The sequence below is a fragment of the Pan troglodytes genome, chromosome 13, assembly GCF_028858775.2.
Source record: "Pan troglodytes isolate AG18354 chromosome 13, NHGRI_mPanTro3-v2.0_pri, whole genome shotgun sequence".
Classification (NCBI taxonomy): Eukaryota; Metazoa; Chordata; class Mammalia; order Primates; family Hominidae; genus Pan; species Pan troglodytes.
In genome coordinates, this window is record NC_072411.2 from 30,787,382 (window position 1) to 30,806,385 (window position 19,004).

The window sequence follows — 19,004 nt, forward strand, 5'->3', positions numbered from 1 at the left end:
ATATTTTTCCCATCTAAACAAAGAGCTCCTTGAGGGCAGGGGCTGTATCTTTTGTCTCTATATCCTCAACCCTAAGATAAATTGTGTATAAAGCAAGAATCTGCATGTAAAATATTTCTTTAGTTTCATGTTTTACCAAAAGTTCAACCTCCAACATACAACAAAAATTGCTATTAAAACTCATACTGCCCATTTGAAAAAATTTTCCAACATTTATTTAAAATCTATTTGTATTTAATTTTCCCAGATTAACTAAATCATCAGTTCATAGGACTACTGAAACTAAATTAACAGAATTCCTATCTGTATTCTTAATAACTCCATGGTTTTTAGTGTTTAAAACTGCCATTCTGATTATGCCAAAGCTCTACATACTTAAGAGACACACTGGATAGTCCATAATACAGCATCAATTGACAAAAAATGGTTTAGAATTTGCTACAATTCTAATTGAGAAAACTCTGCTTTAAGGACTTACTGACCTAAGCACTTGAATGACTGAACAAAGAGACACAAAATCCTGAGAGGGCCATCCTCTACTTATTGAAAGACTACTCACAGCAAATTTCTAAAGACCTTCTGAATGGCAGTGAATAACTGATGGTAGGAAGGAAAAGGTATTATTTTGTAAGCTGATACATACTACCAATAATATTCATTTTAGTGTCTCAGTCACAGAGATCAAAGTCAGACTAGGCCAGGAATGGTGGCTCACACCTGTAATCCTAGCATTTTGGGAGGCTGAGGTGGGTGAATCGCTTGAGCCCAGGAGTTCAAGATCAGCCTGAGAAACATAGCAAAAGCCTCATCTCTACTGAAAAATAAAAAAACAAAAAACAGGTTGGAGGACCATCTGAGCTTGGGGAGGTCGAGGCTGCAGTGAGCTGTGATCACACCACTGCACTCCAGCCTGGGAAACAGAGTGAGACCCCATCTCAAAAAAAAAAAAAAAAAGTCAGATTAATGTTATTGGAAAGGAAAGATTTAAAGAAATAAGCACATATCCAACTCCAACTCTTCTAGAGATACCTTAAGTTTCTGAGACATAAGAATTTACATATTACATTTATGTATTCAGTGGCTCTTAAGCAGGAGTGTTTCCAGATTTTGAGAAAACTGTTGTTGTTGTTGTTGTTGTTAGAGACAGGGTCTCATTATGTTGACCAGGCTAGACTCAAACTCCTGAGCTCAAGCAATCCTCCCACCTCAGCCTCCCTAGCAGCTGGGACTACAGCCACGCACCACCATGCCTGGCTTCAACGAAACATTTTCATATATACATATTCAGGCTTTATTAGACTTACTGTATCAAAATATTCAGAAAAAGCCTAGACTTGTTGATTATTTAAACATTTTCCTCAGGTTACTGGGATGCACAATTCTAGCTGAAAGCTAGTACAACAGACAATTACTTCAGTCTCATTTCTCACCCACATGACCAATTCCCTTTCTCATTTGAGGATTTGGCCAAAAAGAGTAAGGAGTAGGAGAGAGACCCATTTGCTGAAAATACCACATGATTTTCCCCGGTAAGAGAACAGGGTCTAGTAAACTCAAAATCCAACTTGATCTTGTTACTTATTTATCTTCCACCTTCCCATCCAGACACTCTAGATTTGAAAGCAGAGCTGAGACTCTAATTGGCCATTTCTACCAGAATAGGATACTAAGTCAGTTAATTACTTGATATTCCCTCTGCTCAAGGGTTTCCCCTTACATTACCACCTATTCACTGCCAATCTGGTTCCTCAGAGGCCTCCTAAAATTGATCTCTAATCAGTTTACAACCCATTAACTCCCTCTCCCAAACTGAAAACTGTCATTCTCTAAAATTGAAGAGAACCTTGTCTCACCATACAAAGGAAACAAATCAATCAATCAACAACAACACACACACACACACACACCCTCTTCATGGTCTTTTCCCTCTATTACCTAATTTCCAAATTGGCCTTGATATTTCTGATTGCTCTCTTTTTCACTTTCCACTTCTGGCTCATGAGCAATCAGAAATATCTTAAGCCTTGCCACTGACAGGCGCATCACCTCGTATCTATTACTGTTTTTTAGAAACTTGCCAAAGGAGCAGGATCTCTATTCACTGAAACACGTTTAAGTTTTCTTGGAGTTTTCATGTAAAACCTATTTCGGGGCAAATTTTGCCATTTTACATTCATTAGGGGGAAAAAATCCTAGGAGGGAAAAATTGAAAAATAGTATTATCTTTTACAAATTCAGTGTTTTCAAAAAAAGTATTTACCACGAGTGCATTAAAAAAAACTGTACCCTCTAATGCTTCTTTGCAAGTAACAATATTTAAAATGAAGTCTTAGATAATTAGGTCATTTCAAAATATTTTCATTCAGGTTATGCTTGAGCTTCCAAATATGGAAGACTGGCCCTTACACAGGTCAATGTTAAAATGAATGCTTTTCAGTATTTTGAAGATAAAATTGGTAGATCTATACCTTGTTTTTTGATTCGATATTAGCACCGTATAAGAGCAGTGCTTTGGCCATTAATTTATCTTCATTGTAGATAGCGTAGTGTAGAGTGGTATTTCCATACTCATCTGGAATATTTGGATCAGTGCCATGTTCCAGCAACATTAACGCACATTCATCTTCCTGGCATTGTACGGCCTGTCATTATTAGACCAAAAACAAATTACAAATCCTAGGAATTCAAAATAACATTCCACAGCTTTCACCACCTAGTTATATTTAAAGGAGAAAACTCATTTTTATGCTATGTATTGAAATCAAACCCACCTCACACTGATATAGTCGGCTACTGCGTACCTTTATCAGAGCTGTCCTCTTTTTGTTGTCAAGGACATTAAGTTGACATTGTCTGTCCAGCAGGAGTTTTACTACTTCTGAATTCCCATTGGCAGAGGCCAGATGTAGAGCAGTCCTATGAGAGTGAGAAGACTTTTTAGGAAATTGTAGTGCACTAGCTACAGCCATAGCAATGACTCATGTAATTGCAAACACTGAATAGCCTGCTATTACTCTGCCTTCAAAACAAACATTTAACTTTCCCATGAAAAAAGCACACTATTTATTATCTCTCATTGCTCGCTGTATTAATGAAAGGGCAGCCTATATGAATACAAAGAGCATAGCCCTTGGATGACATTCAACGTGGGCTGGAATCCTACTTGAAGCTCTGTCACTTCCTGGCTGTTGCTTAGCCTTTTGGGGTCTCAGTTTCCTCATCAATAAAATAGGAATGAAAATAGTAGCTTTCTCACAGGAAACCACTCTAATGCTTAAATGAGACTCTGCACAAAAGATATAGAATAGTTCCTAACACAAATAACAGCTCAATAATTGTTAGATATTATAATTTTTACTAATACCACTAAAGACAACATTTGAATTAAGTGAGATGATACAATTATACCTACACTTTGAGGTGTGTTTTAAATATTACAGCTAACATTGCATTTTAGTGATTCTAAGCTGATCATTGTCTCCATGTCGTCTCCACTGAAATACCACTTACAATTCATGATTTACCATAATTGGCGGCATTTAAATAATTCTCTTATTGAGGCAGAAAATAATGGGGCATCACACAATCCCTGGTGCCTTACATTAAGTAGAATATGTTACAACAGGTCCGGGGCAGTTCCAGTCAGATGACCAGCATTTAGATAAATTTTAGTTCTTAAAAGAACTATGGAATAAGAAAGCTGAGGTGAAAACAAAAACAAATTTCTAAAATAAACCAATTCTTACTTTGGTTTTCAATAAACTTTAAGCCAAAGAAAACTTGGAATTCAAATGAATACCATGGGCTCATTTTTTTCAATACTTAGATTTATACAACATATCTACATCAGGTATTTCCAATCATTCATATTAGGATTTAAGACTGTTATAAATTTTCTCTTTTTAAAACAGAATTATGAAACGATTTGTGGAGCTTTTTTCAACTTTTACATTCAGGGGTACATGTGCCAGATGTGCAGGTTTGTTACATAGGTAAACGTGCACCAAAGGGGTTGGTTGTACAGATTATTACCCAGGTGTTAAGCCCAGTACCCATTCATTCTATTTCCTGCTTCTTTCCCTCCTCTCACCCTCCACCCTCTGATAGGCCCCAGTGTGTGTTGCTTCCCTCTAGGTATCTGTGTGTTCTCACCATTTAGCTCCCATCTATAAGTGAGAACACGCAGTATTTGGTTTCCTCTTCCTATGTTAGTGTGCTAAGGATAATGGCTTTCAACACCATCCATGTCCCTGCAAAGGACATGCTCTCGTTCCTTCTTTTATGGCTGCATAGTATTCCATGCTGTTTATGTACCACATTTTAGTTCTTAAAACAACTAAAACAGTCTTTATCCAAGACTTCTAAATTTTCAAAAGGGCAGTTAAGGGTTGTCTTTTACTATTTTCTACCTTCAGAAATGCTTCTGTTTGAAAGGACGGAGGAAAAGCTTCAATTGAGATTAAGTCCTAATGCCCCAATTTTAAATCTCTCAGCTTGCTCAAGCCCAGCAGATAAACATGAAGTTTTCAAAGATGGAAGGATCTTGAGAGATAGTAGAATACGCCTGCCACATAATAGGTGTCTGGCTTATGTCTGATGACTAAATGGATTGAAAGAATGGATGAACACAGCTTGGGAGTTCAATATTTTTAAAGAAAACTCCTATAGAGTAGTGCAATACATTTGCAATAGTAATAATCATTTATATTTGCTATTTTAATTTTCATAAATATATAACAACTAAAATGATTAATTCATACTTTTTACATGTTTATATATAATGAAAAGATAATTATGGAATAAAATGTATATACAATAAAATCTACAGGAACAGGTAAACACAATCCCTCTACTTCTGAAGAGGGTAAAAGTTCACGGAAGATAGCCAACCACAGAAAGAAAAATAAATAATAGAATGTGAGAAATTATTTGCATCTATGCAAGAAGCATCTTCCTTCTCTTCCCAAGGATTATTGCATTACTAATGAACCTTAACTAAAACCTCAGATGTTCATTGCAGAAATCACAGGTAAGAGAAAGGGAAAAACTTCACTTACAAATCCCCAGAAACAAGTTTGATTATATTTTCTACATATTTTCAGCTAACACGAGCAGATTCTGTTCGTGTATATGTGTAACAAAGTGATTTTTTTCTCACTTGTTATAGCAAAGTACATCTTTGCATGTCGACATATCTCTGTATCTACTGACAACCTCAATTGTTACATATTATTCCATCCTATGGATGCACTGAAATTTGTCCATGAAATCTTTACATGGGTTCTTCTAAATACACTGCTATTTTAATCAATACTAAAAAAACAGACCTCTATTTGGTAAAGATATTTCAGTATAATGGAATTGATGAGTAAAAAGCGTAACATTTTTAAAATGTGGTTCTTACCACTAAAGTGTTTGTTTGAAAAGCTGTAGCAATTTAAACTTTAAACAACTACATAAGTACCACTGTTCTTCATCCTCACAAACTTTGTGGACAGAAAACACTATTTCATTCCTTTTTGTTTTGTTTTGAGATGGAGTCTCACTCTATCACCGAGGCTGGAATGTAGTGGCGCGATCTCGGCTCACTGCAACCTCCACCTCCCTGGTTCAAGCAATTCTCTTGCTTCAGCCTCCTGAGTAGCTGGGATTACAGGTGTGTGCCACCATGCCCAGCTAACTTTTTGTATTTTTAGTAGAGATGGGATTTCACCACACTGGCCAGGCTGGTCTCAAACTCCTGACTTCATGATCCACCTGCCTCAGCCTCCTAAAGTGCTGGGGTAATGGGCGTAAGCCACTGCACCCGGCCTTTCATTCCTCTTCTAACTTAAATAGAAAACACTATTTCATTCCTCTTCTAACTTAAATTCCTTCTTCTACCAGGAACGCTATCTTTTCCTATGTGCATAGGTCACTGGTAGATATGCAAAAAAAGTACTTTGCCCAATTTTAAAATGAGCTTATTTTATTGTATCTGCAAATATAGGCCAGGCACGGTGGCTCACGCCTGTAACCCCAGCACTTGGGGAGGCCAAGGTGGGTGGATCACGAGGACAGAAGTTCAAGATCTGCCTGGCCAAGATGGTGAAACCCCATCTCTACTAAAAATACAAAGCAATTAGCCAGGCGCGGTGGCAGGCACCTCTAATCCCAGCTACTCAGTAGGCTGAAGCAGAGAATTGCTTGAACCTAGGAGGCAGAGGTTGCATTGAGCCGAGAGCGCACCACTGCACTCCAGCCGGGGCAGCAGAGTCAGACTCCATCAAAAAAAAAGTGTGTGTGTGTATATATATATATATACATATACACATATATATACACATATACACACATATATACACACATATATACACATATATACACACATACACATATATACATATATATACATATATACATATATACATATATATCTGCACATATAAATAGGCATTTGTATGTTTCTCTTCTGGTATGTTTCTCTTTTTGTATATTTAAAATTTTTAATCTATACTCTTATTTCTGTGACATAAAAATCTAGCTAGTTTTCTCCAAACATGAATTATGAACAATCCATCTTTTTTATATAATAGAAAACATCACCATTATCAAGTGCTAAATTCTTACATATATTTGGGTATTTCTAAATTTCCTATTCTGTTGTATTCATTGATGTCTTTTCAGCTGTTACTAAACAATTTGTGGAAATAAATAACATGCACATTTTGATATCTGGAAAAGCAAGCCTTTTTCCATTCTGTTACAAAAAATTAATTTATCACAATAATAAAAGACAGCATGTGTAATTTAAAAACGCTAAAACTTTGCTATTTTTATTTGGCTTAGGTAAAAGTGATAAATAGAAAAAGCTCCCATCTTTTTTTTCTTTTTTTGAGACGGAGTCTCGCTCTGTCTCCCAGGCTGGAGTGCAGTGGCACTATCTCGGGTCACTGCAAGCTCCGCCTCCCGGGTTCACGCCATTCTCCTGCCTCAGCCTCCTGAGTAGCTGGGACTACAGGCGTCTGCCACCACGCCCGGCTAATTTTTTTTATATTTTTTAGTAGAGACGGGGTTTCACCATGTTAGCCAGGATGGTCTCGATCTCCTGACCTCGTGATCCGCCCGCCTCCCAAAGTGCTGGGATTACAGGCGTGAGCCACCGCGCCCCGCCAAAAAGCTCACATCTTAAGAAAATTCAATCTTCCTATTCAACCACAGGAACCATCTTCCCATTTCAGTTTCCTTCTATGGTTCCTCAGTAAAGAACATATTTACATACTGTACATTGATATAAAATCCATATTGGATTTTATTTGAAGAATATTTAGCCCTGAAGTTGATGTGTTATGGGGCTTCGTTCTTAGTTCTCAATATACGCTTTTCTATAATGTATAGAACATTGTTTTAAAATCTGTAGATTAAAAATAATCTGCTGCATTGACAATTAATTTTGCAAGTTAAATCACTTTAAAACAGTCTATTAGTGTTCTACGAGGGAAATTATGATTGGAAATCAGCTAAAGTTTTGTTTTTGTGTTGCTGTTCATAAAAGGCCCTGTACCCTGACCTCTCTGAGGTTTCCACATCCAGGGTGGTGTGAGGCCTGCGGAGGCGAGAAAGCCAGGTCCCCCTCCTCCCCCGCCAGGAGGGTATGTCCCCATCATCCCCCCCCATCCCACCTCCTCCCAGCCCAGGCCTGGTTACCTCTTTTGCTTGTCCTTCTTGTTCACGTCAGTGTCCCTGAGCATGACGATCAGATTCTTTCTAGGGACTTTACCCCACCAGGCAGCTCTGTGGAGCCTGTCCAGATCTTCTCCACGGACATGGTACCTGGGCTCCATGAAGGCGCTGTCATCGTAGTCTCCCCAAGCGCCCACCTTGCTCTTGCCACTCCCCCTGCAGCAGGGGAAGCAGTGGCAGCACCACTTGCCCATCTTGCTCCTGAGTGTCTTCATAGTAGAGTCGTCATGGTCTCCAGAATCGCCCACGTTGCTCTTGCCGCTCCCCCTGCAGCAGGGGAAGCAGTGTCGGCACCACTTGCCCATCTTGCTCCTGAGTGTCTTCATAGCAGAGTCGTCGTGGTCTCCAGAAGTGCCCACGTTGCTCTTGCCGCTCCCCCTGCAGCAGGGGAAGCAGTGGCAGCACCACTTGCCCATCTTGCTCCTGAGACCAAATGGCTTCTTCACAGAAGAGGCAACCGGCATGGAATCAACCTCAGCCATCATCTGCTTTTAACAGCCAGGGGAAGCCGGTAGCAGCCAGCAGATCGCGTTTACCAACCAGTTTCACCAACTAGCAGGTAACTCCGGGTTCCCAATCTGTTTGAAGAGAAAAGTCAATCCCAGCCAAAACCAGCCAACCCCAGCAGGGGATTCCAGCCCAGCCCACCCCACTCAGAGAAAACCCACACCCACCCGGGGAAAGCCCACGCCCCGCCGGGCGACCCCACGCCCACCCCAGAAAGGGGCAACCCCCCCCCCCCAAGAAACCACCCAGCCCACCCAAGGGAATGCCAAACCCAGCAGAGAAAAGGTCAAGCCCAGCAAAGGAACACGAGAGAGAAAACGTCAATCCAAGCAGGAAACGTCAATCCAAGTGACCAGCGCCAAACCAAGCCAAGAGTGCAAAGCCAAGCCAAGCCGCTACAGGCCAGCCAAGCCGTTAACGCGCGTGCAGCAAGCGCGTGCAAGCCGTTACAGGCCAGCCAAGCCGTTACGCGCGTGCGGCGTGCGCGTGCAAGCCGTTACAGGCTGGCCCAATCGTTATGCGCGTGCGGCGTGCGCGTGTGGCGTGCGCGTGTGGCGTGCGCGTGCAAGCCGTTACAAGCCAGCCAAGCCGCTGCCGCGCGTGCGGCGTGCGCGTGCAAGCCGTTACAAGCCAGCCAAGCCGCTGCCGCGCGTGCGGCGGGCGCGTGCGCGTGCGGCGTGCGCGTGCAAACCGTTACAAGCCAGCCAAGCCGCTGCCGCGCGTGCGGCGTGCGCGTGCGGCGTGCGGCGTGCGCGTGCGGCGTGCTTATCTCAGGTGGCGTCAGTGCACGTGGCACAGACACTGGCCGATGCATGCAACCCGCCTGCTTAAGTCTTGGCGCCACAAATGTCACCGACAGTCTTGAGTTCCCGGCAAATTTCGTGGCAGTCAGCTGAGCTTTCAAGCCACTGAGAAGCCTCTGGTGAAAAAAAAAAAACGCCTCTTGAAGGAGGACTGGGGCTAAGCGTCTGGAACTTGAAGATGCTGACAGCCTCCTCTGAAAAAATCCCCCAGGACACTCCTGGCGGTGCTGCTGTGCATGGCAGCAGCTGCAGCTGGGAGCTCGGGCTGACGGAGCTGGCTGCAAATGGCCTCAAAATCGCGGAACACAAGACGCCCACAGAGCCCAGCACCTGCCTGAGGTGCCTTCGACACCTGCTCCTCTTTGCTCCACACCCGGAACACGAGGGCATTTGGGGCCACAGGATCGCGGCCAGCTCCTGCCCCGGTGCCCCCTGCCCGGTGTCCAAGCCAGGGCCAACAGCTGTGGGGCTTCTGGCCTAGGGGGCTCTGCTCCACTGGCATGCAATAGGGTCAAGGTGCAGACTGCTGTGTCCAGGCCGGCAAGAGGGGGCTTGGAGGAGCGCCTACCACCGATGGAGAGATGCAGAGAGGCAACCCCATGTGCAGATCCTGGGAACAGGACACTGAGCCTCCCTGGTGCTGGCCTCTGAGCTGGACCAGGGCAGTGGCACCTCGACCCTCCTACCGGGACCCTCCTGCTGCAAAGCTTTATGCAGCCAGGCTCCAGGCTGCTTCACGCAAACCATAGGTGCTTTGGTGTGTGAGGAAAAATGGATTCTGAGCCTGCACACCAACCTGCTCTTACCAAAAGAAGTAGAGGGGAAGCCAATCACAAGTGCAAAAAAAAAAAAAAAGTACTATTTTGTAACTGAAGTCTTGCCTGATACACAGGGTTAAGCTAAGGCTTCTCTTGCTTGATACTAAATTAAATTTTGAATGAAACAAAAAGAAGACACACACTAAATTTCCTTGTCCCTCTGTAATCCCCTGAGCCAGGAAGCAAGGGGAAGCCTGGCCTCCTGGACTCTCTCCCCAGCTGGGGGCTGAGTAGTTTCCTCCAGGGTCACAGGGAGAAGCTGGGCTCAGTGGGGCCAGGCTGCCCTTCCTTCCTACATGGGCATCCTCAAACCTTCCATTGCCCCATGCAGAGTGCCATGATCTGGGTTCAAATCCCAGCTCCGGCACTCGCCACCTGTGTTACCTGGCAAAAGCCTTACCCCCCAGGCACTTGCTGTCTGTGTCCTTCCTGACAGGAGGGATGGGAGCTGGTGGCCCTGGCATGAAGTGCTGTAACAGTCAAACACAAGCAGGAGCAGGCCGACACCTGGGTGTGGGACTGCCCTGCTGGGGGTGCTCACCAAAGAGCACCTACCCATCTGCCCACGTAGCCTTGCACATCACAACACTTATCAGGCACCTGACTATGGGAAATCCCTGAACAAAGCCCTGAGCTGCCCTGGGGAATGTGACCAGGGTGATGCACCAGGAAGGACAGTCTGGGGTGCTTGGCATGAGTAAGGATAGGCTGGGGAAATGCCAATCTCTTCCCACCAGCTTTGCATCCCAGGGCACCCTCAGTGGACAGAGAACCCAGAGATGCCACAAGGCTTGAGCTGCATCCTAACCATCCTGAGTTCCAGCCCAGCCATGGCCTGGGCCCGAGGGTACTTTGGGTGCTAAGTTGGGATGACGAGGGGCCAGGTGGCACTCCTGTGTTCCAGGATCCAGTCAAGAAGGTGGTACCCTGTCACTGCCTGGCTCCATTTGGTCCCAGTGGAAAAAGAAGGGCAGGAAACCTCTAGCACCCACCCTCTGGGCCACCAACACCCAGGTCCAGTGTGGCCACCTGAGTCAGCACCACCTGCCTCGGGGACCAGAGCATGAAGGCCCAGATATGAGGAGCATAGCGGAGCAGTGGATACAGGTGTGCAGGATGTGCTGTGCAGATCCAAGGAGCCCCTCTCTGGAGGCTTGGGCATAACCTCTCCATCTTATTGACATAATATTTTACCTCTTTGTAAGGTGCATACAAATACTTGTTACATGCATAAAATTTGTATTCTGGTTACTTTGAGTATTTACACGTAATAACATTACTTAGTCACCATAGCCTGCTGTCAAACATTACAGCTTATTTCTTCTAACTGTTGGTTTGTACCCAATAGCCAACTTCTCTTCATTCTCCCTTCCACATACCCAGTCTTCCCGGCCTCTGGTACTGCCATTGTATTCTCTGTGTCCATGGGATCAAGTTTTTTTTAGCTCCCATGTCAGTGAGATCCTGCAGTATTTGTCCTTCTGTGTCTGCAAATGTTTCTGAAAATGACATGATTTCATTATTTGTTATGCCAAATAGTATTTTACTGTGTCTATGTAGCACATCTTACTTATCCATGCATCTGTTAATGAATACTTGGATTGATTCTGTGTCTTTGCTATTCTGAATAATGCTGTGATAAAAACGAGCATGCAAGTTCCCCTTTGTTACACTGAACTCTTTCCTTTGGATAAATACGCCCCCGGTGAGATTGCTGGACCATACAGTAGTTCTATTTTTCTTCAGAATTCTCTGTACTGGTTTCCATCATGCTTGTACTGATTTGCATTCCTACTGACAGAGCAGCAGTTTCCATTTCTCTGCATTCTCACCAGCATCTGTTATTTTTTATCTTTTTAATAATACCCATACTGAGGTGAGATAATATCCCACTGTGGTTTTGATTTGCATTTCCCTGATCAATGATGTTGAGCAGTTTCTCATATACATCTTAGCCATTTGTATGTCTCTATTCCTGTCCTTTGCCCACTTTTAATGGCATTGATTTTTTAACTTTTGAGGAGTCTGAATTCCTTGTATACTCTGCACATTAGTTCCCTGTCAGGTGAGTAATTTGCAAATATTTTCTCCCACTCCAGGGGCTGTCTCTTCACTGTGTTGATTCTTTCGCTGTGCAGAAGTTATAGCCCACTCATCTATTTTTGCTTTTGCTGCCTGTGCTTTTGAGATTTCATCCATAAATTATTCGCCTAAGCCGATGTTCTGAAGAGTTTTCTGTATGTTTTTCTAGTAGTTTTATAGTTTCAGGTCTGACATTTAAGTCTTTTTTTCTTTTTTTGAGACGGAGTCTGGCTCTGTCGCCAGACTGGAGTGCAGTGGCGCGATCTCAGCTCACTGCAACCTCCGCCTTCCGGGTTCAAGTGGTTCTCCTGCCTCCCAAGTAGCTGGGACTACAGGCGCCCACCACCGTGCATAGCTAATTTTTGTATTTTTAGTAGAGACGGGCCATGTTGGCCAGGATGGTTTTGATCTCTTGACCTCGTGATCCACCCACCTTGGCCTCCCAAAGTGTTGGGATTACAGGTATGAGCCACCGCACCCAGCCCTAAGTCTTTAATCTACCTTGAATTGGCTCCTATTTCCAACCTGAGACATGGAAGAAGTTCACAATGACTTTGCTGAGATAGTAAGCTGACTGCATAGTTACTAAGGGGACATTTTTATATACTTCTTTCACAGGAACAAAGAAGCCAAGTCATTCCCTACCCGAATTAAATGTATGATTTTTAAAGAGGAAGCCTTGGGAACCTAACCCAATCTAACCATTACTCCAAATTATTTGGTAAACTGTGTCACTTTAGGTGGAGGAAGGTAAGAATTACGGGAAGTTGAATTCTTTAAAAATCCACAAAAATGTACTGTGCTTGGAGACAAACTTGTAAGTTATCGCCCCTTTACAATGATTTGATGTCAAAAATACCGTAATATATTACTACTTTTACTTGATCAGATTTTTAACTGATTAAAGATTTCATCTTAATCACTATTTTACAAAATAAATGCTCACTCTGAGCGTATAGTTCTACAGCCAGTTTTTAGGAACTTGAAATTTTTATATAATTTCAAAAGTCACAAGAATAGTACCAAGAATCTTCCTCCTTCTCTTAACCAAGACTCACCAATTTCTAAAATTTGTAGAAATTTGCTCCATTTTGTCCCACTTACTTTGCCTGTTTCCATACCTTTTTTAATGATTTCAGTGTAAACTATAGACATAATTACCCCAAAGTGTGCATTTCCTAAGAATAAGGGTATTCTTGTACACAACTCCAGAATAGTTAAATCGGGAATCATTGTTATTATTTTTTGAGACAGGTTGCCACCCAGACTGGAATGCAGTGGTGCAGTCTTGTCTAACTGCAGCCTCAACCTCCCAGGCTCAAGCAATTCTCCCACCTCAGCCTTCTGAGTAGCTGGGACTACAGGGGTGTGCTACCATGACTGGCCAAGTTCTGTATTTTGGGTAGAGATGAGGGGTCTCACCATGTTGCCCAGGCTGGTCTCCACTCTTGGCCTCAAGCGATCCTCCTGTCTCAGGCTCCCAAAGTGCTAGGATTACAGGCCTGAGCCACCATACCTGGCCTGATCCCAGTTTTAGAAAAACTCTAACTAAATTTAGATGAAAATATATGAATATGTTCGGTGATTGCTTTCACATTTTCTAAACTGTGCTTTTTTATATCATCGAGAGTCTTCCATAAATGTACTTTGGTTTGAAGTATTTTCTTAAAGTCAGACATACTTAGCTGTGACCTGGAACAGTTCTCTCACAGCATCCCCTCCCTGCAAACTGCAGGTCCTGAGGTCAGTGGCCCTTGACTCTATGGACTCTGTGTTCTTCTCTGGTTCCAGGTCCTAACTCGGGATGGTGGCACCGCCTCCTGCCTGGCTCTCAGCTGCCTGCACTGCTGGTCATGGGTGAGAGGATGGCCTGCCCCAGATGAGTGTCAATGTGTGTGTTAGTGTGCCTTTGCTGCATTTCTTGTGTCTTGCTTTTGTCATCTTTCTCCCTTTCCTCCCTGAGGGCTGCACAGGGCAGCTGTGCTACCCACCTCTGAGTGTGGGGTGAGCTGTGGCCCAGGCCTGGGTGCCTGCTGGGACCTCCCAGGAGATGTGTGGAAGCAGACACCAGGCGGGCTCAGACACTCTAATGGGCACTTGTGCCTTGTTCTGTCCTTGTCATTTGAGGCCATTCTGGCCAATGGGAAAGGAGACCCCTCTGGCAGAAAAAGGTCCACTTTGCCTCAGGCTGGGGTGGCATCTCTGCCTGCAGGTTGGACCCGTGGGTCTCATCGTGAACCCCCATGGGCGACTGGCACTGGGAGAAATAGAGGACATGTGGGTTCTGCCTGCCGTCTTCACGTGTGGAGACAGGATCCTGCCAACCAGTCTCCTGGAGGGGGTGCTGCCTCCTGTGGGTGCCATGTGTGACAGAATCCAAGCATGGGTGTGCACAGGGGCTGAGCCCACTCACAACCCAGGACAGAGCTGCTTGGCTGTTTTGGGGCTGGGAGATCTCGAAAAAGCCTACCAGACCCAGCATCATCAGTGGCTCTCCCACTCCCAATGCCTTGGTCTTTCTGCTTTGGCTGTCACATTGGCAAATTTCTTGGTGCCACCAAAACAACTCAAAATAATCTCTTTTCAGTCATGTCTGAATAACATAACCAGCTTCAGGTTTCCTGAAAACAGAGAAGGTGAAAATCCAGAAAAAAGGGCTACTTCTTTTCTTCCTCTGATGGTCCAGCCTGTCTTCAACCACAGGACTCCATGCTGGCCTGGGGTCTGAGCCTCCTGGTTCAGTCACTGTCTAGCTTTGATCAAACCCATGAGCAACTGAAGCAGAATATGAACGTGGAAAATGCTCTGGGTTATCCCCATGTTGGGAAATTATTGTCCAACAAATGAGTAGCTGTCCAAAGCACTGCAAGACAACTAGTGTGCCTTGGAGCTTGTCAGAGGAAGCGTTCAAGAGTCTCATTCAGCAAGTCTCACTTCTTCTTTATGTTCTAAATCACAACATAGAATCACGGGCCAGGCTTGCAAGAAGCAAACATTAACTTCTATCCACATGTACTTAGCCAGGGCTCATTTGAATGGCCACATGTAGCAGCAAAGAGGCTGGAAAGGAGAGTAATGGTGTGACTAGTGGAAAGAGGAGACATGTTTGTTGTTCTTCACCCCATGTATACTAAGGATGTTTTTAGAAAAAAGAAGAAAAAAGTTTTTTTTGCTCAAGCACAGTTTATGCAACAAAATGTGATTCAGAATCTAATTTCACAAAATAAATCCAGAGGAGAGACTTGAGGGAAAAGGGCAAAGATGTAACTCAATAAAGTCCATAGCATCACAGAATATGATGGTGATGGTTTCTAACCTTGAGAATGTATGTGGGTTCTTCCGTTTCTAAAGTTTATTTATCAGTTCTTGAACCCAAGAAATGAGAATAGATCATAACAGAAAAAATGACCTAGCTTTCACCTAGGCAAGATAGAAAATGCAGAAGTAGCCTGGCACAACTACAACCATCTGACCTTTGACAAAACCACAGAAATAAGAAATAAAGAAAAGGCTCACTATGCGACGAATGGCACTGGGATACATGACTAGCCACATGCAGGAGAATTAACTCTGCAGCCCTGCTTCTCATTATACGGAAAATTAACTCAAGATGAACCAAAGATTGAAATAGAAGACTTCAAATATGAAAGTCCTAAGAGACAACCTATCAAACACCTTTCTCAACATAGGCTTTTGCAAACCACCTAGACAATTTAGTACCCAAAAGAAATGCAAGAACAAACAAAAAGTACAAGTCTGGCCTAAGAAACTACAGACTTGCTGGACAGCAAAGCAACTGCCAACACAGTAAACACACAGCCTACATAAAGGGAGAAAATGTTCCCAAACCAAGCATCTGACCAAGTTCTAACAGCCAGAATCTAGAGGACCTTACCTAAATCAAGAAGCAGAAAAATAACCCAAGAAAAAAATGGGCAAATGACACAAACACATTAGTCAAAACAACACCTGAAAAAGACCAACAGACACGAGAAAATGCTCAACATCCCTAATCATCAGAGATGAGGAACGAGTGCCATCACACACCAGTCAGAATGGCCATTTGTCCAAACACAAAACATACTTGCGTAGCGGCAGATAAAAGCGAACACGGCTACACTCTTGGGGTAATGCAAACTAGGTCTCAAACTGCGGAAAGCAGTTTCAAGATTTCTCAACAACAACAACAAAGAGAGAAAGGAAGCAGAGCTACCCTTCGACCCAGCAATCCAACCCTGTGTATCCACCCAAGGGAAAAATACATGTGTCTATCAAAAAGACACAGACATTTGCATGTTCACGGGAGGGCTACTCACAGGAATAAAGACGTGGACCTGACCTAGATGCCCAACAACAGAAAATGAGATGTTTTTAAATGTGATACCTATACACCACAGAATACTAAGAAGCCACCAAGGAAAATCAAACACAGAAACAAAATCGTGCCCTCAGCAGCAACATAGACAGAACTGCAGGCCACTCTGCTAAGCGAACTCAGGCAAGAACAGAAGACCAAACACCGCAGGTTTTCACTTACAGGCAGAAACTCAACACTGAATACACATGAACATAAAGATGAAATCAACAGATGCTGGGTACTACCAGACAGAAAAAGGAGGGAGAGAGGAAGTCTAGGAGGAAGAATGATTCAACTGGTGCTGTGTTCACCGCCTGGGTGACGGATACGTTAGGAACCCAAACATCAAAAGTCTGCTGTATAGCCATGTAGTGAAGTGAACCTGCAGGCGTACCCCTCGATCACAATAAAAGTAGCTATCATTTTAGAAAACCCAGATTTGGAAACAGAAATAGAAAAAAAGGAAGAAAATAAAAGAAAACACACAAAACAAAGAGCCTACAGTGGCCCAATCCATCCATTATGGCATGAACACAGAAAGATAACCGAATGGACACAATGAAGGAGCCAAATAATCAACCCACAATGACAAATGCTGAACCCATGGGATTCTTGCTTTTCTCCCAAAAGCACACCAAAGGCACAATGGTTGAGGGAACTGGGGGGGTCACGTGCAAAGGATCGAGCCCTTCCTTTACCCAAGACACAAAAAGCGACACAAAATCTACTGAACATCTTAAGTTCAATCCTGAAACCAAAACCTCCAAGGAAAACACATAGAGTGCGTGTCTACTGTGTGGAAACTTGAACCTCTGAACCTAAGCCACAAACAGAAAAGGAAGACATAGGAACCAAATACCCATAGACCATACAATGGCTTCACCATCTCGCTTTTCTTCTCAAAGGGACACAGAAATCACCGCTAAGAAAACCTAATGTGACCATGTGAGACTAAGGACAACTTCAGAGCTTCACACAGCTTCAACACAGGGCAGAAAATACTGAACCCAAATAAAAGGCATCTTGCAGACTAGAAGAAAATTATGAAAAAACTGTGGATCTGGAAGGGCTTCTTATCTAACATACTCAAGAAACTAATGGTCCTAAGTGGAAAAAAACATAAAAACCAAAACACACGCTAAAAATGCCCAAAAGACTGGCATATGCATTTCTGAAAAAACCTGAAACAGACTCGCGGGTAATAGAAGTTTCTCCACATCAGATACTGTCAAACTCCCCAGAGAAGAGTATGACCAGGAACAGCAATAAAACCTTTTGAAGATAAGGGCAGTGTAGATTTCAATACAGAGAAACTCTCACACAGTATTGGTAGGAATGCAAATTTGTATACCCACTGGGAGAGACAGCAGGAGGTTTCTGAAACAAAACAACTACCAGTTCCCGTAGCCATCCCAACATCGGGTATACCGGCAAAGCCAAAGAAACTTGAACCTTAAGGAGATACTTGTCTTCCCATGTTTGATGAAGTACTCTGGACAATAACCAGGGTACGGAGGTAATCTACCTGTCCATCCATGGAGGAAGAAATGCAGGAAATGAAGGATGCTTGCACAATGGTATACTCCCCAGCCATCAAACTTCTGGACATCAGGTCACTTCCAGCAAGGTGGAGAAACCTGAAGGACATTAAGTTAAAGGAAATGAGCCAGGCACAGGAGGACAAACACAAACACAGCACGATCTCACACACGTGGAATCTAACGAAGTGAATCTCACAAAGGAGCAACGTCAATAGTGCATACCAGAGGCTGATGGGAGGCTTGGAAACAGCTACAAAGTGACACTCAGATGAATGGCAAGAATTCTGGTGTTCTACAGCTTAGCAGGGTGACTAGGCTTGACAATATCCTAGCATGATATTCAAAATAGCGGGAAGGGGTGATCAGGATACTCTCTCCACCAAGAAATCCTCACTATAGCCTGAAACAGAGACACGAGGTCCTGTAATTTGATCACAACACACTGATCCATATGTCAAATGGTCCCTTGTGCCCTTAAAGTAAAAGCATAGACCATGTGAAATTTTTGTTTTCAAATAGGATCACAACACATTTCTGAAAGTCCTGTGGGACAATGAAGTGCCCCGCACCCCCAAAGCAGTTCCTACACACACAGAGTCGGTGGAGCCATCACACACTTCCACTTTAACCTACTTCCCAAAGCTTTAGTTACCCAGATGATTTGTGATAGGCCTTAGCAGAGAAACACAGGCCAATGGATACAATGAGGGTGCCCAGGAGTAAATTCAAATTGATATAGTGTAAGCACATGTTTAAAAAGAACCACAAACGTCACCACAAGAAGGGAGAGTCTGTCCAATACAGCGTTCTGAGAACTGGATATCCCCAGGCAAAATAACAACATAGGGTCCTTATTGTGTGAAATTCACAATCATCTATTCAACATGAATGAAAGACCTATACCCAAAACTTGAAACTATCACTCTCTGAGAAGAAAGTATATGGTGTGCAGATACCTGGGTCAACCTGGATCTATGCTTACAGTTTGCAAAAAGGAAAATGAAAAAATATGGGGGAAAGAAAAGAATACAAACAACAAACAAGCAAAACTCACAATAGATTCGTATGCTGGTGAATTTCCTTTATTTCATCAGTAACCAACATAGTGGAAAACCACAACACTGCACACCCCTGCATCTGCATCAGACTCGTCAGACTATATGGCTTGGGGGCA

General features: G+C 43.4%; 1 protein-coding gene across 2 annotated transcripts in view; it reads right to left on the bottom strand.

Moving 5' to 3' along the window:
• LOC107973632 (POTE ankyrin domain family member G) overlaps positions 1–19,004 on the bottom strand; it is an 80,613-nt gene that overhangs the window by 23,640 nt on the left and 37,969 nt on the right. The window contains exons 15-20 of one of the 2 annotated variants that reach the window (XM_063791056.1): positions 17,815–17,926; positions 11,230–11,349; positions 9,053–9,148; positions 7,687–8,300; positions 2,802–2,916; positions 2,469–2,642 (exon numbers count right to left, since the gene is read on the bottom strand). In XM_063791056.1, the coding sequence (XP_063647126.1) occupies positions 2,469–2,642; positions 2,802–2,916; positions 7,687–8,207 (810 nt within the window). In that variant the 5' untranslated portion in view covers positions 8,208–8,300; positions 9,053–9,148; positions 11,230–11,349; positions 17,815–17,926. Of the gene's footprint in view, positions 1–2,468; positions 2,643–2,801; positions 2,917–7,686; positions 8,892–9,052; positions 9,149–11,229; positions 11,350–17,814; positions 17,927–19,004 lie in introns of those variants that run through there. The other variant, XM_054679716.2, reaches the window with a different exon arrangement.